The sequence below is a fragment of the Podarcis gaigeae genome, assembly GCF_964106915.1.
Source record: "Podarcis gaigeae genome assembly, chromosome: 5".
In the NCBI taxonomy this organism is placed as follows: Eukaryota; Metazoa; Chordata; class Lepidosauria; order Squamata; family Lacertidae; genus Podarcis; species Podarcis gaigeae.
Genome location: NC_139681.1, coordinates 76,889,755 through 76,914,463, shown reverse-complemented (window position 1 = coordinate 76,914,463; position 24,709 = coordinate 76,889,755). Strand labels below are relative to the sequence as shown.

At 43.9% G+C, this 24,709-nt stretch overlaps 2 protein-coding genes across 2 annotated transcripts in view; both read left to right on the top strand.

Moving 5' to 3' along the window:
• Positions 1–333: 333 nt before the first annotated feature.
• On the top strand, positions 334–9,940 carry COMMD2 (COMM domain containing 2). The gene is made up of 5 exons (XM_083740106.1): positions 334–673; positions 3,486–3,563; positions 5,184–5,266; positions 6,943–7,116; positions 9,432–9,940. The coding sequence occupies exons 1-5, from the start codon at positions 607–609 to the stop codon at positions 9,627–9,629; spliced, it is 600 nt and encodes a 199-aa protein (XP_083596232.1). The 5' UTR covers positions 334–606; the 3' UTR covers positions 9,630–9,940.
• Positions 9,941–14,253: 4,313 nt separating this feature from the next.
• Positions 14,254–24,709, top strand: part of WWTR1 (WW domain containing transcription regulator 1) — a 91,386-nt gene continuing 80,930 nt past the window's right edge. The window contains exon 1 of the mRNA XM_083739820.1: positions 14,254–15,805. Coding sequence (XP_083595946.1) covers positions 15,381–15,805 — 425 coding nt within the window. The 5' untranslated portion in view covers positions 14,254–15,380. The remainder of the gene's footprint in view (positions 15,806–24,709) is intronic.

Sequence of the window (24,709 nt, the reverse complement as noted above, 5' to 3'; positions counted from 1 at the left end):
CTGCATTCTGAATCCTATTGTTCTAGGACCAATCAGACTGCCGCATTTTGGATCCTATTCAACTCAGTACTCCTATTCAACTCAGTACATGTTGTTGTTGTTTAGTCGTTTAGTCGTGTCCGACTCTTCGTGACCCCATGGACCAGAGAACGCCAGGCACTCCTGTCTTCCACTGCCTCCCGCAGTACATAACTCAGTACATAACAGCTCCCAAAATCAAGTTAATAAAAAAATGCATACCTAACTGAGGTTCCTCCATCCCCTGCGCGCGCGCAACATAAATCCTGGCTACGCCCATGTTCACATGTGTTATTCACAACAGGCATTGATGAATGCAATTGAGGCAGCTATCAGCCGCAGGAGGCCGCTTGACAACCGCCTAGCGATTCCCAAATGCCCCGCGAGGGGACGGATTGAAGTACAGTACTGCGTGGGGACAGAATCAGGAGGCGGAACGCTTTGGCGCGGGAGTTGATTCCCGGCCGGGCAGCTTTGACTGAGACGCCACAGTGGCTGCGGGGGAAGCTTCCGCCTGACGCGCAGCCGCGGCCCCGGGGTTACGGTCGGCGTCGGTTTCGGTCGGCGGGGGGCGCCAAGTTGCGGAAGATGTTGCTGGTCCTGTCGGAGGAGCATAAGGAGCACCTGGGCTTCCTTCTCCAGGTGGAGAGCTCAGGTACGAGCTAAAAGACCTTCGGGTTAGGATTGCAGCCCAAACCTACCCTCTTTTTTTGGGATGCGCGCATTTACCTGAAGACACATCCCACCGAAGTTAACGGGGCTTGCTTCTGACGTGAGTTAGACACGGGTCAGGATTGCCCTGTCGGTGTTAAGCCCCGTTTCTTTCAACGGGATTTGCTCCCAGGCAAGCGTTTAGGGGATCGAACCCTAAAAAGTAAAAAAAAAAAAAACCTCTTGGATTAGGGGAGAAAAGCTGCAGTGCTTTTTAGGGGTGGTGGTGGCAAATAATACTTAATAGTTTTCCAAATTTTTAACAAACCAACGCCAAATTACATCGAATTTGATAGTGGATAAAACGCTGCAGCCCTAACCCCGGCGACTGTGCTTGGCGAATGGTTCCCAATGTCTGCAGCTTTATGTCCAGTAGTTGGTCTATGCTTTTTAATTTATTTGCTGTTGGGTTTATTTTATTTTTTACTTGTGTCACTAAATATCGGACAGTTTAGTAATCTTATTGTAGAAGAAAATGCACAGTACTTATAAACACCGCAAACATGAAGAGGAAAAAAGAAGAGAGAGGGTAGTTTTAACTTTTATTTTTGTTTATTTAGCGAGACCTTTAAGTTAAAGCAGTATTTTACCATTGGCTACTTTTTATTGTTCTTCAGTGTAGTTTTAAACAAATGAGACTGTAATTTTGATGGTGCTATACAAGTAAGAGAGAAAACATACATGCCTGCCTCGTTGTAACTTTCAGTAATATGTATATTTTAATCGGTGCTCAACATTTTGTGAATGTTGACTACCAGACATTCATTTTTAGATGTGCTATTAACATGCAGTTGAGTTGAAAGTTTAATATTTTGTTGGAAGCCACCCAGAGTGGCTGGGGAAACCCAGCCAGATGGGCGGGGTATAAATAAATTATCATTATCATTTTATTTATTTATTTAAAAATATTTGTGTAGGTCAACTGCATGCATACACAAATACACACACAGTAAAAACCACTTAAAGAAATTAAAGCAGGTGGCCCGCCATGACTGAAAACGCTTTTCTTGAATGGTCAGCATAGGGAAAGTTTTCAGCCAACGCGGCAAGGTTGAGAGAAGAATCTCTCTTGAAAGAGCATCATTCCAAAGTGCTGGGCCGAGTTCAGGCCATTGAATTCAGTGGGATTTGCCGTCTTAGAAGACATGGTTGGGATTGCAGCATTATCCTCAGTGGCGGACTATGGTCTTTCAATTTTCAGTGGCATCCTGGGTGATGCCAAAATTTGGCGTCTCTCCCCCCCTCCGCTCCATCTCTCGCCCTCTGTGGCATCATTGTGGCAAAGGTAACCACCAACCTTCTGATCGGCAAGGCCAAGAAGCTCAGTGGTTTAGACCACAGTGCCACCCGCGTCCCAGTTATATCATTGTGGTACCCCTTGTGGTGCCCTCTTGGTTCGTCACCCAGTGTGGGCAAACTGGTCATGCTCCCCTAAATCCACCTCTCTTATCCTATACAGCACTTAAGGGTAGTTATACCAAACTAATACAGTTTGCACAATAAATCTAGCTTCATTTCCCCAACAGTACCACTGTTGTATGTAATAGAAATCAGCACTGATTTGTGAATAAATTTGTTCACTTTACAAGATGTTTCAGGTTTGGGCCTGCGTGGAGCTGAGACTTGCTTCCTCCCCCCCCCTCTATATGTTTGCTTTATGCATTTTCTGAGTGAGCTTATGATTAGCTAGAGTTTTAATAGTAAATATTTAAGTAGGACTTTTGAGCTTTCTAAGTGCTTCACATACTTTATCTTAGTAGTATTTACAGTAGCCCTATAACATAGGTCTTTATTATAACGCTCCATATTGTGGAGGAAGCCCATGGCAGCAAACATGCAGCTTGGCTGTGACCCCCCCCCCCCAATTCATAGAGCAGAGATAACATTTCAGTTAATAACTTCCCAGTTCACATTCTCAGATTCTTAACTAGACGTTATTGGGCAGGCAGGTGTGGCTGACACTGGCATGTATCTCCCTGTTAAAACATGCCGAGACATCATCTCTTTTGGTATTTCCCTGCCACAATTCACTAGCTCCTCCTGCCTGGTAGTGGGGAGATGTCAAACGTGGTGACATCATATGTTCTCAGGCAAATATTTAGAGATGGGGGTCTTCAGCAGCCCCATGTCCCCTGTAACAGCAACTTGGTATTTATATATTTTTAGTAAGCAAAACCTATGTGCCAATAAATAAATAAATAAGTGGTTTATGTAAAATACTATAAAATACTAATTTTTAAAATAGATATTAAAAACACATAATAAAATTATTCAAATATAAGTAAAACCATCAATCCTTAGCTGCTACACAATGGAAATATCACAACTGTAATAACAAAAAATGTATTTCTTTACATTCACAAGGACCAGAAATTTAGGATGCACGCTTTAGTACTCTGTCCATTCCTGCTGACTTTTACAACCATAAAAATTGCCCTGTGTTTACACATATGTACATGTTAGTAACACAAAGCGTTTCTTTCTGTTATTTTGTAGAGATAAAAACTTGAATAAAAATTAATAATAATAAAAATAATAATAAAATGCTGATGCAAAAAAAAAATTGCCCTGTGGAAATTAAAAAATGTATTCACAATTTACCATAGACTGAGATAAGCAGCATTAAGTTGAGCTACTCCTAATGATGTCTGGCTTTCTACAACCAAGCCATCATCTAGTTTCCTGGTTCTGCAAACAAATATTTTTTTCTTTTCAGTTGTCAGTGAATTCTGCAAACAAATCTTATTTCTTTTCAGTTGTCAATGAATTTGGCCGTATTGCGCTGGAGTTCCTAAGAAAAGGCACAAACCCAAAAATCTACGAAGGAGCAGCAAGTAAGAATTTGTGAAGTGTGGTTGAAGGGCAGTATTTTCCAAGGGCCTTGAATCAATACACTGCTAGACATCGGTCTAATTCAGAAATAACAATGTTGGTCTAGCAAAAATTATATGTTGGACCAAGAATAGCTGTGTTTTCACACAAAGGTAAACTAAGGTACTTGACTCAGTTAACCAAACTGTGTGCGTTGCTCCTAATGACACTTGCTTTGCTCCTCCCCTGGTAAGACCATGTATATAAACCAGGAGGGGAATAGCTTACTGCTTTAGCCATGCCTGACATTGTGGTTTGTTTAAAGCAGGGATGGGAAATCTTTTTGGCTCCATGGGCCAGATCCATATCAGCATCAGCCTCAGTGACCAAATTTTAAAGGTGAGCAGTGCCACCCACCTGTCAATTACACTGTGTCATTATGATGTCACATGGTTGACAGATGGGCAGTCAAAATCCCTTCGTGGAGTGATGTTAAAATGAGGCAGGTGAGAAGCACTTCAGAAGGCAATTTGCCTTGTTGAGGGCTTACTGATTAAGCATTTTTTGGAGTCAAATAAATCATCATCTTTGATTTGAATGGAACATGATGACACCTGTAGCTTCCTCCAGTTATTACAAAGCAGCAACAAAATTGAAATAATTCCCTGCAGATTTGTCAGGCTGTAGTACCTGTGTAAGCTCTAGAGAGCCAGTGTGGTGTAGTGGTTAAGTCTCGTAATCTGGGGAACCGGGTTCGCGTCTCCGCTCCTCCACATGCAGCTGCTGGGTGACCTTGGGCCAGTCACACTTCTCTGAAGTCTCTCAGCCCCACTCACCTCACAGAGTGTTTGTTGTGGGGGAGGAAGGGAAAGGAGAATGTTAGCCGCTTTGAGACTCCTGAAGGGGAGTGAAAGGCGGGATATCAAATCCAAACTCTTCTTCTTCTTCTTCTTCTTCTTCTGAAATGAACTGAGCTTTCATTGGTGCAGATGCAACAGGTTGTGGGTTGCTGATGTACAAGTTGATCTGGGCCTTTAGAAAACAAATGGTGCCATCTTAGCACTGTTTGCCATGAGAATGTAGAGGAGGAATAGTGGCATGTTTGAATGCATCTTTGTGATTTTTTTTTTCTTTTAAACTCCTTCTCCCAGACACAAGTTTTCCACAGGTGTGGAATTCTGACAGAGGGAAACATGGAATTATGCTCCAAGTGGCGTTCTTAAGTGGCACAGTCCTTGGAGCACTGTGTCACTTACTTTTCTGAACATATAGGTTGGTCCTGGGTCTATATTGTTTTTCTCAAATATTTGTTAAGATGATGCTTGTTTGCATTCCCCCCCCCCAATAGATTCTGAAGAGAGAGCAGCAAAGTACAAAATGCATCAAAGATTAGTTAAGTCTAGAATACAAGCACTATTTACTAAGGCCTCTGATCTCCCATAATCGTCATGTACACAAGCGGAATATTCTAAGCTAGAGGCCTCTTTTTGTCTCTACTTTCCATTATTATATACCATATATAGTACAAGGATATGCAGACTAAGTGTGCTTCGATTTGCAACCTATTTTTATTTGAAATTTATTTACACGTATATTGTATTGGATCAGATCCCTGTTTGATGTTTTCTCATTCCGTTTTTCAGGAAAACTTAATGTTAGTAGTGAAACAATTCAGCATGGTGTAGAAGGATTAACATACCTTCTCACTGAGAGCTCAAAACTCATGGTAAGTGTGACTCACAGTGCTCTTAGTGAGCTAGGCACATGCTTTGAACTTCTTACTTTCTTGGATATGTGGGTTGGCGGCAGCGGTGTGTGTGTGTAAATAAAGGTCACAGTTGAAAGCTCAGGAAAATTAGTGCAAACTCATATTTTACTGCATCTTCCATATAGTGTTGCCAACTTCTTTTATATCAGCCCCTTCTGCTGCTTATCAGCAGGCGTTAATGCTTATCTCCACATCGTGAAAACTTCGCCTGCTGATTTCTACCGATGTGGGGTGGAGGCGGTGAGAGAAAGAAACACTGACATGACCAAGACTTAGTGCTACTTTGGATACCAGCTTTCAAAAAGATAAAAGCCATTTTATAACATCTTACGTATATTAAGAGGATTAAATCGGAAAAATTCAGTCGGTTTCTTCTGTATGATTAGGTTTAGATTTTATTCTAGTTTCTGCCCAGTTATCAAAATGATCATCTGACCATGGATGTCATAAATGAGATGGATCATATACACATTTGGAATAGGAGGGCATGTACACATGATAAACTATGGGTAATATCCAGGGTTAGATATAGAATAGAGCCGTTCAAAAAGAGTGGATTTGATTTAAATCAAATAGATTTAAATCACTAGTAAGACTTGATTTAAATCATTTTTTTACATTCGTGCTGGTATAATCTTAATATTTACAACCAGATGAAGGTTTCGTTTTTGGAATGATAAATTTTCAGAGTAGTTTTTACAGTTATATTAAAAATTACTGATTTGGTTATACTATTAGAAATACAAAGACAGGTAATTATGAAATTATTGCTTATATTTGGACAACTTTTCTGCTGTACTTTATTGGGAGAAAAATAATCATTTCCTTAATAACAATTTAAACAATTTATTTAACTAAAACAATTAACATTATAGCATATGTATCCATGTTTGTTAACTGATGTGGTTAAACAATTTTTTTTAAAAAAACCTTAAAACTGAATTTTAGCACACATGAAAAACTTTAAACAAATCCTTGTTTCCTGATGAATAGCCTTGGGACTATAATGTAACTTAAATAGAAAACATATATTTAGAAAGATTTTCCTTCCAAAAGCATTTTATTTTAAAAATCTGATTTAAATAAAAAAAATCCAATTATTTTTATTTATTATGTTTTAAAAATCTTTGATTTTTATCCACCCTGCATTCAAATCAGTGGACATAAATAAGCTTAGAGTGTGCTTTAATTGGATACCACCCAAAATTTCTGTAAATGATGTTGCAGTATGAATGTTGTGAATTACATTCTTTGTTGGCCTCTGCTTCCTTTTTCTATTTGGTATTAATAGATTGCAGTTAATCAATTCTTACTAAATGATTTCCTTTCACACACATTTCACAGTTGGAAATGCAATCCTTACACCAATTTACAAAGACTGTGGGCAGAGGAAGGGCCAACGCTCAGTGGCAGAGCATCTGTTTTGTATACAGGCTTAATCCCAGGCATTTCCAAGCAGGGCTGGGAAAAGGCTACTATTGCCTGAACCCTGGTGAGCTGCTGCCAGACAGTGTAGGCAATCTGGAGGCAGATGGACCAGTGGTGCAACTCACTATATGGGAGTTTCCTATGTTCATAAGTAAAACAGTAATAGAAGCAATCAGGAACTCAAACATTCTATTTTTAATTTTTAGATATCGGAGATAGATTTCCAAGACTCTATACTTGTACTAGGATTCTCTGAAGAATTGAATGCCGTATTGCTTCAGCTATATCTTGACAATAGGAAGGAGATCAGAAGTATTCTTACTGAACTAGCACCGAAGCTGCCTAGTTATCACAGTCTTGAATGGAGACTAGATGTGCAGGTAAGGGTGAAAAGCTTTAGTTTATAGTGTTGTTTACATTTGGCATGACACAAACTGCTAAAGGCAATGGTTTCAAAATTGCAGCGGTAGCAGTAGTATTATTCATACACATTTTTGCATACAGTTATTCATGATAGAACAGTAGAAAACGACCTGCACAGTTAATTGCCCAGTGATTTAGCAGCACAACACAGCCTACTTAGGCTTCCATGTACTTTGAAGCTGTACTTTAATATTAAGACAGAATTTCCCATCTCTGGATCAGAACTAGCTGAGACAGTATGCCAGTGTTCTGTCTGGTTACAGACAACTGTATTGACATTTTATGGAACTGGGACATTGATTTTGAAAGCAGCAGCTTGTTGCTAAAATTTGCCATTAAAAAAAAATGGAAAATTAAATCAGAGGACATTTAATAAGCTATTGAAAATGTAGCTTAACAAAAAAAATTAAAACAGAATTAAGAAACTAGGGAAAATGTCAACTTTAACAAAGCCAGTAAGAAGTCAAGTATGCAAACTAGTCTGTATAATAAAAATCAGCAAACAAATTGTGTGGAAAGCTATTTGTGAGCTGAGTGCAAGGGTGACTTGCATACATGTGCGAGCACATAGGTGTACACCCCCCCCTTAAATGTTCACTATCACCTTAAGCATTTTACCCTGCTCTTTAGCTGAAAATCTTCCAGAATATCTTACATAAGGTCAGTAAAAGCAAGAAGGTTCCCACCTGCATATGTAGGTACTCTCAAACAAGTCCCCCAACCATATGAAAGGGCTTGTGATTTTCCTCAAATCTTCTCATCTTCCATATCCTCCTTCCCACCTCCTTTATGTTACTGACTCCATGCTAGTATACAGCCTATTATGAACCTGTGGCACTTAGCTGACCAGGCAGGTGAGGGGAGCACATCTTTAGTGATCCGTGTTCCAACCTTCCCTGGGCTGAGTTTAGTCTTAAGCAAGAAATTGCCAACTAAAGGCACTGATCTGTTTTTGAAATGTTTATCCATTTCATCTTGTTCCTCCCACACCAGAAGAGGCCTGATAGGGAGCATTTCATGTGGTTAGTCAAGCTCAAAAAATAACACTAGTTCCTGGAATCCACCCCCCCCCAAAGTTTAGTTTATTTGGTCTACAGACCATAAACTTCAGATACAGCATAGGGTTATCAAGACAGCTGCAGTGGGGTGGGAGACTATTTGCATGTACACCAGTTGTGCCTTTTAAAATAAGAGTGCTACAAAATCCATGAACAATCAAAAAGTAATATTTTTAAAATGCAGGCAATTTGACTCAAAATTCATCCTCTCTTTGTGGCCTAGTTTTGATGGCTACGGCAAGGAACTTGGCTATATTTTCAGTAATCATGGGGTTGGAGTCTGCCATGAAAATTAAAACATAAAATTAATCTGAATTCCCCAAGTATAATGAAAGTAGTGGGGAAGTAAATCCGTATCTTATATTTCTATAAACATTACAATATAGAATAAAGTTTTCAATGTACGCAAAGCCTATTTACCTTCAGGGATTTTGGCTGCCCCTGGCTTTGCTCAATAAATATGTCGCTTTTTGTTAAAATTTGTTTATAAAAAATTAACACCTTTGGCTATTTACTACCCCATTTTCTGCCACTGGGATTAGAAAATGCATGCAACTAGTAGCATCAAGCAGAGATTTCTAGATCTCAGTTTATAAATTTAATTAGCTTAGGCAAAAGGGATTTCTTCACCACTGTACCTGGGGTCTACAACCCAGCACTGATTTTCTTCTAGACACAGAAGTGTCTTTTCAGCAGAGGTTCAGTGCTTTGCCACCAGCTGTTATGGAAGTTCTATTTACCTGGCTGCCTTGGCATTTAAGAATTTGACGTTGCTAAAGTGGCTCAGTTGAAACATTATCCCATGTAATGTTTATATAAGACCCTGATTTATTTCTCCAGTATTTCCCCTACACTTGGGGAACTCCAAAACTAGGCAACTACTGTTAAAGTAAAGGTGAGTTAGGAATCAAAATTGTTGGTATTTTAAATTTATTTTTAAGATATATTTTTACTTTAAAAGGCCAAAATTACAACAATGAAGAGAATAGTGTTTGGTTCTTATTTTAGTTCTTAACCCAGAATATCAATTGTCCTTCTGAATCAAGGGGTGGATATCATAATGTAGTAGGTACACACTGTAAAATATATCTACATTTCCCTGTTGAATTATGAATGCTGAGAATTAGAATGCTTTTGTTAATTGCTATTCTTAGCACATCTCTTCATTTAAAATCTTACTGAGTTTTCTTTTCCTCACCTCGCTATTTACATAGCTTGCTAGCAGAAGTCTGAGACAGCAAATTAAGCCTATTGTGACTCTGAAGCTCCACCTTACTCAGAATGGAAACCAAACTACTCAAATATTACAGACCGACCCTGCGACGTTGCTTCACCTGATTCAGCAACTGGAACAAGCTTTGGGAGAAATGAAAACAAATCATTGTAGACGAATAGTGCGTAACATCAAGTAGTATTTGCCATCTCAGTAAACTTATGGAAACCAGTGTCGCCAAACAACAGTGCGTCTGGACCAGTCAAAAACTTTTCCTCGGCCAAGTTCTTGAGACTGCATTTAAGGGCTGAATTTGCTTGGGTGCTAATCTAGTAATAATGTCAGATGCAAGTTAGAATAATCATCATAATCTAACCAGACATCAATATTAGTTGAACATGTGAGCTTTTCTAATTTTATGCACAGCTGCCTTTTGCATAATGTGCTGTATTGGTATAATGACCAAACATTTTTCCTTCTTATCTTTTCTGATCTGAATAAAGAAACATACAGTAATATTTTATATGTATTTGTATTCAGGCTAATTTCTTGTAATTACTTTTTTTAATTTTTGGGCCAGCCGCTACTCATACAGAGGAGAAATTCTTCATCCCCTAAGTGCTGGCTGATGTTACTATGTAAAAGGAAATAGCACCAACCTATGGTCAAAATTGTTGTTGTGCTTGAAAAAGCAACCATGTTTGGTTCATACAGGATGTCACCTCCTGTGTGTGAGCTGACTTGAGAAGGATGCCCTTGGATAACATAACATTGCAACAGGAAACCTGAAAAAATATCACTATACTGAAAAATATTGCGGTTGGGCATTTGCTAGCTTTATCTATGGTATAAACACCAGGGTATTCACGGAAGCACACGGGCAAGGCAACTGGGACTGCTCACATGTACAGGGAAATGCATTGTTATGAATCAAAGTACTTAACAAAAAAAGTGCCACCAACTTGCACAGATTGTTCAGGAGGATACTATGGTCACAGGGCTGGATCAACCATTAAGCAAAATAAGCATGTTCTTAGGGCATCTAGGGAAGGCACAGAAGTTTTCCATTGCCGGATTTACCATGGACCATATGGCGTAGCTAAACCAGGTTCCACAAATAAAGGCTCCCATGATAAATGAAAAAATTGCATACATATATATGTAATAATAAAAATAATACTAATATAGTAATACTAAAAATAGTAATAATAGAGATTAATGATATACCTTAATCTTGGGAACACAACAAAATGTAGAAATTTGCTTTCATATATTTTTTAAACATTAATGATCACAAATTGCTCAGCAGAGCATTCATTTTCTCAGTTGAGGTATAGTGAAAACCCCAATAGAACAACTATGCAACAAGGCAGGCTGAATGCCTTAACTCTATTAAGTATAGAAGCAGATGTGTTACATAAGATTTGTTTTGAGGATCTGATCAAGGACTGCATTTAAACAAATCAGGAGAATTCTCCCCCCCCCCCCCAAAAAAAATTAAATAAAGTGGAGGTATACACAAAATAAAGATCATTTCCCATCTTGCTATAGGTTTTGTTTAATTTCTAAAAACAAAGTTAATTTTACGGTTTATTATTGTTTATATTTTTAATTAGATATATATGGGGGCACCAGAATCTTTTAGGTGCTTACGGCCTCTAAAGGTCTTAATCTGGCCCGCATGGCCAGTGATATTAAACATTCCCGAGAGATCAAGTAAGAGCTACAAGGTCATACACACCCCACTACTGAAGGCCTTCTATCAGGGTGGCTAAGGCTGGTTCTATCCCAAAACAGTGCCTGAACCCAGAAGGATAGAAACCAGAAGGGTTGACAAAGTTCTCAGCAGTGGCGTAGCGTGGGTTGTCAGCACCCGGGGCAAGGCAAGTAATTTGCGCCCCCTAACCCGTGGATTTGCGCCCCCTAACCCGTGGATTTGCCCTAACCCCAGATGTTGCGCCCGGTGCGGCCGGCCCCCCCTGCACCCCCCACGCTACGCCACTGGTTCTCAGGAAATGGGTAGTAAAAGCAATCCTTTTCTTGGGGAGCAAACTTAGTTCTACAGTCATACCTCGGGTTGAATATGCTTCATGTTGAGCGCATTAGAATTGCGCTCCAAGGCAACCCAGAAGTAACGGAGTGTGTTACTTCTGGATTTCGCTGCATGCGCAGAGCGGCAAAAAGCATCATGCGCAGACATGCCGTTACTAGTTATGTTAGCTTCTGGATGCGAACAGGGCTCTGGGATGGATCCCGTTCATATCCCCAGGTACAACTGTACACTTTTGATTGGCTGAAGGCAGGCCACAAGGTTTTTTTATGCAACGTTGCTTCGGACAGAAAGCAAAGAAGCAGTGCAGTTTCTATTTGTTAGCTATGGATATCCTCAACTACAATAGTACCTCGGGTTAAGTACTTAATTCGTTCCGGAGGTCCGTTCTTAACCTGAAACTGTTCTTAACCTGAAGCACCAACTTTAGTTAATGTGGCCTCCTGCTGCTGCTGCGCGATTTCTGTTCTCATCCTGAAGCAAAGTTCTTAACCCGAGGTACTATTTCTGGGTTAGAGGAGTCTGTAATCTAAAGCGTATGTAACCCGAGGTACCACTGTACTTACAAAAACAGAAGGCAGCTAGCAAGCCTCAGCCCCATACTGAAGATTCAAGAGATCATTGGAGGTTGTGCAAGTACAGTGGTACCTTGGGTTAAGAACTGCTTGTGTGTGATTTCCGTTCTTATCCTGGGGCAAAGTTCTTAACCTGGAGCAATCACTTCCTAGTTAGTGGAGTTTGTAACCCAAAGTGTCTGTAACCCGAAGTACCACTGTAGTACCCAATCCGTCTGCTTCAAAAGAGAAAGAAAATATCCAGGTACGTACAAACAGGGGTGGCGCATGAGAACATCCCAGTTGCTAATACTGAAGCAGCTACCAGTTACCGCACAACCTGAACAAAACGAAAACTGGATATAGGGAACGACATACCGAAAGCAAATTCTCTATAGAGGTGTTAAAATCTGAGCTGCATACACAATGCTTGATCCCTGCAGAAAGCTATCTCTGGCAGGTCCCAGAGCTTTTTTGCCACGCATGACTTTCTCAGAATTCTCCTTGGTTAGCATACTTCGCTGTTTTGAAAAGGCCTCTATGCCATTGTTGCATTTTATTCCCCAAGCCAGGTCCCATTGGTTACCAAAGTGGATGACAGGGTTTCACTTCTGACATGAACAGAAAAGAGGTGTCAATTGAACATCAACTTAATAAGTACAGTGGTATCTCTGGTTACGTACTTAATTCGTTCCGGAGGTCCGTTCTTAACCTGAAATGGTTCTTAACCTGAAGCACCACTTTAGCTAATGGGGCCTCCCGCTGCTGCTGCCGCCACACAATTTCTGTTCTCATCCTGAAGCAAAGTTCTTAACCCAAGGTACTATTTCTGGATTAGCGGAGTCTGTAACCTGAAGCGTCTGTAACCCGAGGTACCACTGTAATATGCAAGAGCTCTAGAGGAAAATAAGCAGAAGCTGTACTGCATTGTACTGTGTATTGTGAGTTGCATTACTTTGTTCTTTGTGTTAAGACCAGCACCACAGGTAACATGATAGACTTGAGTCAAATAAATAAAAGAATATGTTTCATGGGCCAACACAGCTATTTTGGACTTGAGAGAGTGCTTGCCATTGCAGTTTTTAAAAGGCACAATCTTAACCATTCAATTGCCCTATTTAATTCAATGGCGTTTACTGCCAGGTAAATGGGGTTAGGATTACAGTTTTAGTAGATGAAATCCAATGGACTGATTAAGCACGGCAGTATGTAGCGCTGTGGGTTAAACCACAGAGCCTAGGACTTGCCGATCAGAAGGTCGGTGGTTCGAATCCCCGCAATGGGGTGAGCACCTGTTGCTCGGTCCCTGCTCCTGCCAACCTAGCAGTTTGAAAGTACATCAAAGTGCAAGTAGATAAATAGGTACCGCTCCGGCGGGAAGGTAAACGGCATTTCCATGCGCTGCTCTGGTTTCACCAGAAGCGGCTTAGTCATGCTGACCACATGACCCGGAAGCTGTACGCCGGCTCCCTCAGCCAATAAAGCGAGATGAGTGCCGCAACCCCAGAGTCGGCCACGACTGGACCTAATGGTCAGAGGTCCCTTTACTTTACCTTTATCTTTGCAATGGGAAGGGGAAAGAACAGTGGCGTAGTGTGGGGTGTGCAGGGGGGGCGGCTGCACTGGGCGCAACATCTGGGGGTTAGGGTTAGGGGGCGCAAATCCACGGGTTAGGGGGCGCAAATTACTTGCCTTGCCCCGGGTGCTGACAACCCATGCTACGCCACTGGGAAAGAAGTGGAGAGGCTCCCAATCGAAGCTTCAGCACTGACGAGCTATAGAAACCCTCCACATATCTCTTCCTCTCACAGTCACCAGGCACCTGTGGGAACCTGCAACGGGTGGGGGTGGGGACACGGGGGGACGGACACATTCCTACCATGCCAATTGCGATGAAACTCTCAATGCAGGATCTGTCAGAGCCTAAGCCTGAGCTGTGCTCAAACTCCTTTTTGCATATGAAAGTCCCACTGAATATCTGAGGAAAAAGCGGCCAAGTTGCTCCAGGGAAGTATTTAATGGTAGTTTCGGCCAGTCTGATAAAGGCGAGGCCGCCCCCAAACGAGCGACAGGGACGGACTGGTTTTCTGCACGGTACCCCCCCTCTCCCCCCCCCCCCGTTGTACGATTCCTTATTAGGGAGAGTCCCGCAGGAAGCGGTGGCACGCTTTCTTCGCCCGATGTATTAGTCATAACCCCGCTGGATTTCCGTCCAAGATCCCCGTAAAACTCCCTAAACCCACCCCCAGGAGGCTCCTCTAGCCCAGCTGGGGGGAAAAATAATCCGGCAGGGTCCGGCTCTCAGCTGAGCCGTGGGAGGACTCTCAGTGGGTGTACCGTGTAATCGGGCTGGTCCCAGACACTGAGCTCATGAATAATGCAGCTGCCAAACTTTCTGCGCCGCCCTGAGAGTTTTGGGTAACTTTGTTTGGGATAGTCCGAAAGCAGCCGCCGCTGCCGCCACTACCACGGCGGGAAGTACTCAGCTCTTCAAGATCCGGACCATGGGTATGTGAACGGGAAAGGGGACCCCCTTCCCCTCTTTCTCCCCCGCAAAAGATCGGTTTTCTGCCCACCCACCCTTTAAGAAAAATCAAAAACTTTTTTTTTTTTTGCGCTCGGCCAGAGAAAGGGAGGAATCTTCGGTCAGGCCTGGGAACCGAACGCTGGCGATACCCCCTGGAAACCCCGGCGTTCGAAATCGGAACGTTCGCGGGAGCGCCAGCGTTCCAAATCAGAACGTTCAAGCCCCTCGGAAGCTTTCACTCGAGCCTCAGGCCTCCTCTGGAATTCCGGGCGGCGAGGCTGAGCCCTCCTTTCCTCCCTCCCGTGACAGCCGCGGCTGCAGATCTACCCCCCACCTCCCCAACACACACCAACTAGTCCTTTAAAGGAGCTGCTTTCTTAAGAGGGAATTGTAACAAATCTCTGCAGTTGCAGCGGGGAGGGACAGCAAAGAAAAGAAAAGTTGCATAACTTTCCGCCGGGGCCTGACTTGGACGTGCTTCATGTGTACTCTGGAAGATCCTGCGAGATAAAAAGTTTTGGGAGGGAGGGGACGGCTGCCTTGGAGCCGCCGGGGCCTCTGGGGAGAAGGGGAAAGGAAAAAAAAAAAGGGCGCTCGGATAAGTTTAGCTTTGGAAGGGTTTGAAGAAGCTTATCATCATCATTATTTGCATCTCGTATCTCGGATGACTTTCGGGTCTCTTTTGGACCCTCACTGCTAAATACTTATTTTGTGCGACGGGGGTTGGAAACTGGCGATTTAAGAGGGCGAAACCCCAGAGATCTGCTCCAGAGACTCGACTTCCCCGCCCAAAGAAAAGTTCGGGAAAAGGTGGCGAAAATGAACCCTGCTGGCGTCCCTCCCCCGCCGGGGCAGCAGGTGATCCATGTCACGCAGGATCTGGACACCGACCTGGAGGCTCTCTTCAACTCGGTCATGAACCCCAAGCCCAGCTCGTGGAGGAAAAAGATCCTGCCAGAGTCCTTCTTCAAGGAGCCCGATTCGGGCTCCCACTCCCGGCAGTCCAGCACCGACTCAGGCAGCCACCCGCCGCGGCTCAGCAGCGCTGCCGTCGGAGCCCACCACGTCCGCTCGCACTCGTCGCCCGCCTCCCTGCAGCTGGGCGCCGGGGCCGGGGCCACCCCGAGCCAGGCCCAGCAACATGCGCATCTCCGCCAGCAATCCTACGACGTGACGGACGAGCTGCCGCTGCCTCCCGGCTGGGAGATGGCACTCACGCACACGGGCCAGAGATACTTCCTCAAGTAAGTCTGGGGAGGAAATAGCTTGGGGGGAGGCGAAGCGGGCAGAATGAAGGCTTGGGGGCTGCTCTTGAGTGCAGGGAGGCGACTCAAAAGAGTCAGGGGCAACGCTAGGCCTGGCTGGGACGTGTAAGATCAGTGGTGGGGAAAATGACGGGTCTGGGAGAAGAGGACCCCCCCCCCCCACACTTCAGCCCGAAGCCCCAGAGAGTTGCTACCAGTCAGCGCAGACAATACTGACTTAGTGGGGCCAAAGCTTTGACTTGCTATAAGGCAGTTTCTGAGTGTAGTCCAGTGTTGAGAAATACAGGTGGGTCTGTTAAGATACACAAAGACTAACCAGTACACTTGAGCACTCTCATCCGGTGTAGAGTTTTGTGCTATTTCCTACATGGAAATTACCTCACACAAATCCATGTGTGTTTCATGGACTAGGACTTTGGGACCAGAATTCGAATCCCCACTCGGCCATGAAGCTCACTGGGCTGGTCACTCACTCGCAGCCTGACCTACCTCACAGGGTTGTTGTGGGGATTAAATGAGGAGCGGGAGAACTATGCAAGCAATCCTGAGCTCTATGGGGAAGAAGGTGGGATATAACCTCAGTTTTTTAAAAAATAATAATACACAAAAGTGACCATTGTTGGTGAAGGAGTTTGCATCTGCTCAGAGGAGCTTACCTTTATCATTTATTTTCCTTCCTTTCCTCCAAGGAGCTCAAGGTAGTGTGCATCATTCTTCCACCACCCAGTCTCATTCAAACACCTCCCAATTTTATCCAAGCTACAACCCCGTGTGATAGGTTAGGCTACAATGGTATAACTGGCCCCAGGTCACCCAGTGAGCTTCATGGCTGAGTGGGAATTTGAACCCGGGTTTCTCGGGGCCAAGTCTGACACGCTGACTGCTACACTGCCCTGGTTCTCAGTGCAATATCTTTGATACTTCAACCTTGGCACAGAAAACAGGGCTCATCCCCCTAGGGCCAGACTTGAATCAACTCTTCATGAACCTCTTCATGCTTCTTTTAATTCCTCTGCACACATAAACTTGAGCAGGTGTGCAAAGTTGAAACCGGGAGTGAAGGACCCCCTGAGAAAATGCCCTCCTGTGAGCTCCCTCCGTTGCCTGCAGGGCCATTCATATGGCGGGTGTACTAGGAGCAAGCAAGGGGCATCCTCTGTGACGGGTGCTTGTGAGTCACCTTCCATTTTCATGTCCTTGTGTAATGTTCCTCTGGGGCATTGTGGGAACATGAGAATAATGGCTTTACAACGGCCACAGCTCAGGTGGGCATCAGCACTGGTAGGCCCTGCTGGGATGTGATGTGCAAGCGAAGGCCTCTTTCCCTGCTAGGGGGTCTCAGGTGTGTGAGGACTAGGACTAGATGCTGCTGCTTAGTGCATACTTAGGGACACTTTGGCAGAGTTGTACCACTGAAAATTAATTCTGGGCTTAAGTCCTTGGGGGTGAGCCCTGGAGCAAATCAAACGCCGCAGTGTAGCCCACTGGAGTTTAACCTCTTTGGAAGCAAGTCAACGGAAACAGTACATTTGACTTTACCGCCAATATAAGTTGAGGTGCTACAACAAAATCGTGTGTTCATGTTAATGTCTCCAGTGGCTCCACTCTACTCCATTCCCCTTCCTCTCATGTTATTTCCTTGCCCTGCCTCCCAGCAGTCAAGCCAGCATTCCATACCCACTTGAGTTGTTCAGTTCTCACTAGACTTCTTTTTTGAGTGGGGTTTCCTTTCCCCCACCCGCTACCGCCGTTGCTGTTTGGGGGAGTGGGGTAATGGTGGACAAGCTTGTTCAATTCTTTAATTTCCCTGTTGATGTCGATGGGCAACTCCTCCTGCTTCTGGGAATGTCTTAAAAATAGCTTCTCAGAGTGAAACAGGAAGTGGCCTATCCAGACAATAGTTTTATTTTACACTTTATATGTGTTTATATATATGTTTGTGTCCCTATCTTCCTGTTCCAGACACTCTATTCTGTTCTTACTCCCCACCCAGCTGGCAGGGATGTTTTCCTTCCCACCCTGCAACCTCCTGTCTCTCAAAAGTCTATGCTACAGTTGTTATGGATTTGTTCCCCCCCCCCCCCTGCAAATTTTCTCATATGCATTTCGGGGTTATCTTCAGTCTGCTGATAATTGTCACTTTTGCATAAATTGTCCAGTCTTTCTTACATGAACACCAGAAGGCTCAAATCAGTATTATTAAATAGAAAGAATTCTTTGCTCAGTACAGGTTCTCCACTACTTTGTAAAGGCTACCAGGAAGATTGCAAAAATAATATTTAAAAGGATATTTTTTTATCAGTGGATTAAAAAAAAAATAGGAGTAAAGAGAGAACAACACTATTGCTGTTATTCCAGATAAATTATTTTAGATAAAGGAGAAGAGGCTTTAAAATATGTCCCGAAATATACCAGAGAAGGGGCTAAGGTTAACCCTAGGAGCTCCTGGCCTGTTTCTAACTGTGTGCTAAGCCATGGTTTAGTGCAACCTGGACAAACCATAAGCTGTTAACCATAGGGCATACCTTGGTTGTAGTGTGTGGTTAGTCTGGAGAGAGTTAGCCCATCAGCTAGAATTGGCTTGCTAGGTGGAGTGGAGTTGCTATGCTGGCTTTCTGACAGGAGAGTTGATGTTGCTTATCAGGAGGGAGGGAGAGGGAGGTCAGCGCAGTACAGCGGCACTGGCAGGAGCACTGGGTTGGCTCTGCTGGTGCATTTGTGCTGCACCAACCATCCCATTTCCTTGCTGCTCTCTGTGCCAGTAAGCAACAGCGACCCACCTGTCTGGATGCTAGTGTGATGGCTCTTTCCCACCTGGAAAGCCATTTCTTCCACCAGCCCAGGTTCGGATGACAGGCTAGGCCAGTCCATGGCTCAGCACAGCACAGCACAGCACCAAAATAACATGGGCAGGGCAAAGCAGCTGCAAGCTGCTCTCCCAGAGACTGTATGCCTGCAGTTTTCCCCTAGCATCACCTGCAAACAAGGCCACAGTGTGATGGGAAAATGGATGAAGGGGCCTTTCCCAAAGCCATCTGTGTGTGGGTAGAGAAACAGGAATCTAAAACATGGGCAATCTGTATGGCCTTCAGGGCCTGTGTGGGCCCCAAAGTCAGTTTACACATTGAGATAAACAAACATGGGAGGAACATGTTTATAGAGAGCATCGCTATGCTGCAGTGAGGGAAAAGAAGGGTGAGATAGGAAAGGGATGAGAGGAGTACAGCTTGAATCACACCCTCGATGCTAACACATTGCTCAGAAGTAAGTTGCTTTGAATTCCATCATGGAACAACAGACTGCCGATGAATGCAGCAGAAGAATCACAGGATCCTTGTGAAATCAAGGATCCTTCTGGGCTAGGGCGATGCACACCATAAATCAGCGCTAGAGCCCATGCTGTGTATGCGGCGGGTCCCAGTTCAGTTGCTGGCCTTCCCAGTTCAAAGGACCCTGGGAAGCCAATGATGGGAAAGGCTGGAGAGCCACTGCTAGTCTGAGCTAGTTCCCACTCCACATGTAAAGATATGGAGCTCACTCGCAAGTTGTAGTGATGGCCGCCAACTTGGATGGCTTTAAAAGGTAAAGGGACCCCTGACCATTAGGTCCAGTTGTGGCCGACTCAGATTGCGGTGCTCATCTCGCTTTATTGGCCAAGGCAGCCGGCGTACAGCTTCCGGGTCATGTGGCCAGCATGACTAAGCCACTTCTGGCAAACCAGAGCAGCACACGGAAACGCCATTTACCTTCCCGCCGGAGCGGTACCTATTTATCTACTTGCACTTTGATGTGCTTTCGAACTGCTAGGTTGGCAGGAGCTGGGACCGAGCAACGGGAGCTCACCCCGTTGCGGGGATTCGAACTGCCGACCTTCTGATCGGCAAGTCCTAGGCTCTGTGGTTTAACCCACAGCGCCACCCGTGTCCCTTTAAAAGAGGCTTTGACAAATTCATGGAGGTTAAGGCTGTCAGTGGCTTACCAGGCATGATGGCTTTATTCTGCCTTCACTGTTATTCCTCTCAATACCAGTCGCTGTGCATCACAAGCATGGCGCATAATCTTGCACTTGGGTGCTGCTTGCGGACTTCCCACATTCATCTGGTTGGTCACTGGGGGAAGAGGAAGCTAGACAAGACCCTTTGGCCTGACCAAACAAGCTGCTTCTTATATTTCGGACTACAACTCCCATCATCCCTGACCTTGCTAGCTGGAACGGATGTGAGTTGTAGTCCACAAACACCAAGAGGGCTCCAGTTTGGAGAAGGCTGGTTCAGTAACTTGGCTAGATGGATTCACAGTCTGACCTGATATAAAACAGCTGCCATGAGGCCAGGTGAAGCAGCTGCCTCAGGTGGCAAGTTCCAGGCGCAGCAGATTCTGATGTAGATATTTCTTCCCGCCTTGTTCCTGATGTAGATCTTTACTCGCCCCTTCTTTCCTGGCAGGAAGCGGGGTGCCATTTTGTGGCTCCCCCCCCCCCAATGTCATGGGCCAGCCCTGCTTCCTTTATTTCTGTACTAAAGACAAATGCTACCGGCCATTAAGGATTTCTGCAGTGCAAGGAAATCTGGATGTGAGTAGACAAAGCTTCTTAAAGAAGGGCGCTACCACTTAGGAGACTGAATAGGAGGGGTAGATTGGAAATTACTGAAATGTTTGCATTGTTGGTTCCCTCCTCCCTTTCTTTTTGATTTTCCAATCATCTTGATTGTGAATTCCGGATAAACTGAAATAGGGTGTTGCAGTGAGATTTATTGGGTGAGATTTCTCTAGCAGTGGCTCTGAACCTCTGGAGTAACAAGATGAGCCTATGCTGGTGCACACAGATCAGTGACTGCTCATAATATGGCCATTCTTGTCAGATTTGACAGCACCAGCTCCCTGTTTGGTGCTGCATACATGGTCCCACAGGGACGCGGGTGGCGCTGTGGGTTAAACCACAGAGCCTAGGGCTTGCCGATCAGAAGGTCGGCGGTTCGAATCCCCGCAACGGGGTGAGCTCCCGTTGCTCGGTCCCTGCTCCTGCCAACCTACCAGTTCGAAAGCACGTCAAAGTGCAAGTAGATAAATAGGTACCGCTCCGGCGGGAAAGTAAACGGTGTTTCCATGCGCTGCTCTGGTTTGCCAGAAGCGGCATAGTCATGCTGGCCACATGACCTGGAAGCTGTACGCCGGCTCCCTCGGCCAGTAAAGCGAGATGAGCGCCGCAACCCCAGAGTCGTACACAACTGGACCTAACAGTCAGGGGTCCCTTTACCTTTACCTTTTTACATGGTCCCAGATTTGTGCTGGGATCTGTGTGTGCACTTCTAAGTGACCCAGATACATACCCTGTACCACACAGCGTGCTTTTTTTTACTTGTGCAGCTCCTTTCCAAGCAGAGGATGTGTTGAGGAAATCTGCTTTCCGCCTGTGCATCGCTCTTGCCAGATGGTGGGCATTTGTGGTAGTCTGTCAGCATTCGTAAGTGCTTTGCGAGGGGATGATTTCAAACTCTGGAAACAAATATCCTGAGCGTGATATTTCAAGAACACATTTGCTAACTCCCAAGTGTGCCGTCGAGAGTGTTTTCTCGTTGTATCTCCCAAACTGGATTGCTACGTTAAAAGTGTCTTTTGCATTTACTGTGCGTATTTTTAAAAATACAAATGGCAGCCACTGGGGAACTGATGATGATGATCAAAGTTGCAGCTGGCAGGGAGATGAAGTTTAATTTAACTATTCCCTCCCCTGCTGTGGTCCTGGCAGAAATTGCCTCTCCGGAGCTGCTATTTGCATTGGGAAATCTCCCCTCAGTGCAGCTGCCATTTGCATTTTAAGTGCACATTAAATTAAAATACATGTTTAATGTTGTGTTGGCTCCATGTAACTGCCACACCTTGTCCTCCAGGGCTGCTTTGGGTGCTTGAAAGACCCGTGTGGGAGTAGAATACAATGACGTCTGGCCTCTTGAGTAGAAAGAGTTGGCTAAGATGCAATCCTATGCATTGTTACCTGGAAATTAGGACCATTGTGCACAGTGGGATTCACTTCCAAGTAAATATAAGGGGGATTCATTGGTTATTGTTGTTTTCTCTCCCAAAAATAATGTTCATAGTGTCATTCAACAAATGTTTCTCCAGAACTAGTTGCAAAAAAGAAGCAAGTGCTTCTGTTGAAGGGTAGAAGCATCCAAACTTGAAGTAGACAACTCTGGGATGGCTATTATTTTTCAATATTTTTCAGTATTCAGAACCAAAGTGTCTTGTGGCAATTTTAAAGATTTACAGCATAATCATATCTACTCAGAAGTAAGTCCTGTTGACTTCCATAGAGCTTACTCCCTGGTAAGTGCAGTATACACACTTTCCCGAGAGTAAGCATCATTGGTTCAAAAATGTATATGACTGTACTGTAAGAAATTTATTGTGGCATGTACCAGTGGCTGCTTCATCAGATGGTAATGATATCCAAAAAGTACATGGTATCAATCAGAGCACAAAAAGTGTGCAAAATAAAGCACAGCGAGCATTCGACTTCCCTGTTCACTTCCCCCCATGCCCTAGCACCACTGTATTTATAAATTTCTTCCAGCTGAGAATAAGGCATCAGGCATCTAATGAAGTGGATTTGTACCATCGGAAATGTGTTAGTCTTTAAGGTGCTGCAAGACTCCTGCTTATTTTTGTTGCAATAGAATAATTCTGCTACCACTCTGGATGTTTTCTCCAATGGGAGACAAGCTCCCACTGGAAGAATCAAGAAGTGGTGGAAACAACAACAACAATGACCATTCTGGAAGGCTTCCAACACATAAAACATGAACTCACGCTGTTTGAAGTGGTTGGCGTACAACACGTTGGGATAGATCCAGTGGTGCAGTATAATCATTTGCATGCTTACTCAGTAGTAAATCCCTCTGTGTTTAATGAATCTGACTCCCTATTACCGTAAGTGTGTTTAGGACTTGAGCCTAAGTTAGTAGAAATGAATGAATCAAGTTAGGTCTGACTAACAGCACAGTCCTAACTGTGTCTACTCAGAAGTAGGTCCTACTGAATTCATTGAGGCAGGCTCCATCAAGTGGGGTTAGGTTCGCAGTCTCGGTCGCCTCTGAAATCTATAGGTGTCAATTTTGCTGAACTCCACAGTGCAAACCAGTGCAGGTCTACTCAGAAGTAAGCCCCATTGTGTCCCGTGGGACCTGTTCTCAAGTCTGTGTACATAAGATCCAACCCATTGGCCTTGAAAAAGGTTTTAAAGGCTTGTAAAGCAATTTGTGTTTATATTAGGACACTGGTTAGTTCTCAAATGGTATATATTTCCACTTGCAAATAGAAGAAAGTGGAGCTGGAACTTTGTACTGACAATAAGTCTTGCTTTGCTTTGTTTACCCGGGACCAGCTGTGACTTATAGAAATCACAGTTTTGCATGTCTGTTCCTGTGGAGATTTTTTGGCGATGACTGTAAGAAACCTAAGTAGCCCCAGGACCACCCTAAACTGTAACGCAACACCGGGTCTCAAAAGTGGGGGGTGGAAAACAGACTTACAACAAAGCTGCATGTGTTTACCAGGAACGATTCTCCATTGGTATTGGCTGTACTTGGCTGGAGATGTTTAGATATTTAACAAACCTTGAACAGTCACTGGTAAAACAATAGTGACCGGCAAGAACTGGAGGAAAACAAGATTGTCATTACGTTTGGTTTGGCTTACCTGGCGCAACTCCAAAAGGTGCAACTTGTTTTACATTCGAGGGCTGGGAGCTCAGTATTGCCTCTGGCCCCCTTTTGAACATGGGAAACTTGGAAAGGGGTGGTTAACACACCTGAAGAAAGGAGACCTGGAAGAACTAGGAATGGCTGGATTAAAATTTCCCATCCCAACTTTATTAAAGACATAATTGATCCAGATGCTTTCTTGTGCCAGCCCAAAATATTTACACAAGTTTTCAGTAGAAGGAAATCACTGTCAGAGTGTATTATAACAATATTTAAAGCATTCTACAAAGGTCACAGAATTTTTGCTTCCTGAGAATTTCAGTTTTCATTTTTTTAAAGCAGGTTTCTAGTCCGTAAGAGTGTGAAAACAGCCTTGTACAGTGAAAGAAGAAATTGATAGTGCACCTCTGTATTTTAATTGACTACTATGTGTGCATTTCATCAGAATGTTTGCCAGTCAATAAAACAAAAACATCATTGTATAGTTAGTCTCAAATTATAGTAAACATGTATACATTATCTGAAACATGTATACATTATCTGTGTGTATCTGAAGAAGTTTGCTTGCACACGAAAGCTCATACCAAGAACTAACTTAGTTGGTCTTTAAGGTGCTACTGGAAGTAATTTTTTTATTTTGTTATGTATACATTAGAAAAGCCTCAGAATGACATCTTACCCAGATTTTGTGGCCCATATAAATGTTGCAAATTGAACACAGTTCCTTTTAACATTGTTTTGCTTAATCTGTTTTGGTTTGAAGTACTGAGGTACCTTGGTACTCGAACAACTTGGCTCCCGAACGCTGCAAACCCGGTTTGTGTTCCAGTTTGCAAACTTTTTTAAAAGCCGAATGTCCAACGCTGCTTCCGCTTGAGTGCAGGAAGCTCTTGCATCCAATTGGAAGCCACGCCTTGGTTTTCGAACGTTTTCGGGAGTCAAATGGACTCCCGGAATGGGTTAAGTTCGAGAATCAAGGTACCACTGTACTGGTTTTAAGCTATAAAGCCTGAAACTACTTGGTAGCCAGCAAGTGACCTGGAAGATCATCTCCTGCCACTTGTGTGTGTTCTGACCTTAAGATCCATTTTGGAAGCCCTGCCTTACCACCTGGTGAGCCAGGTAGCTACCAAAGCAAGGGCTGTTTGGCTAGTGATACCCCCCTTTTAAAAATATATAT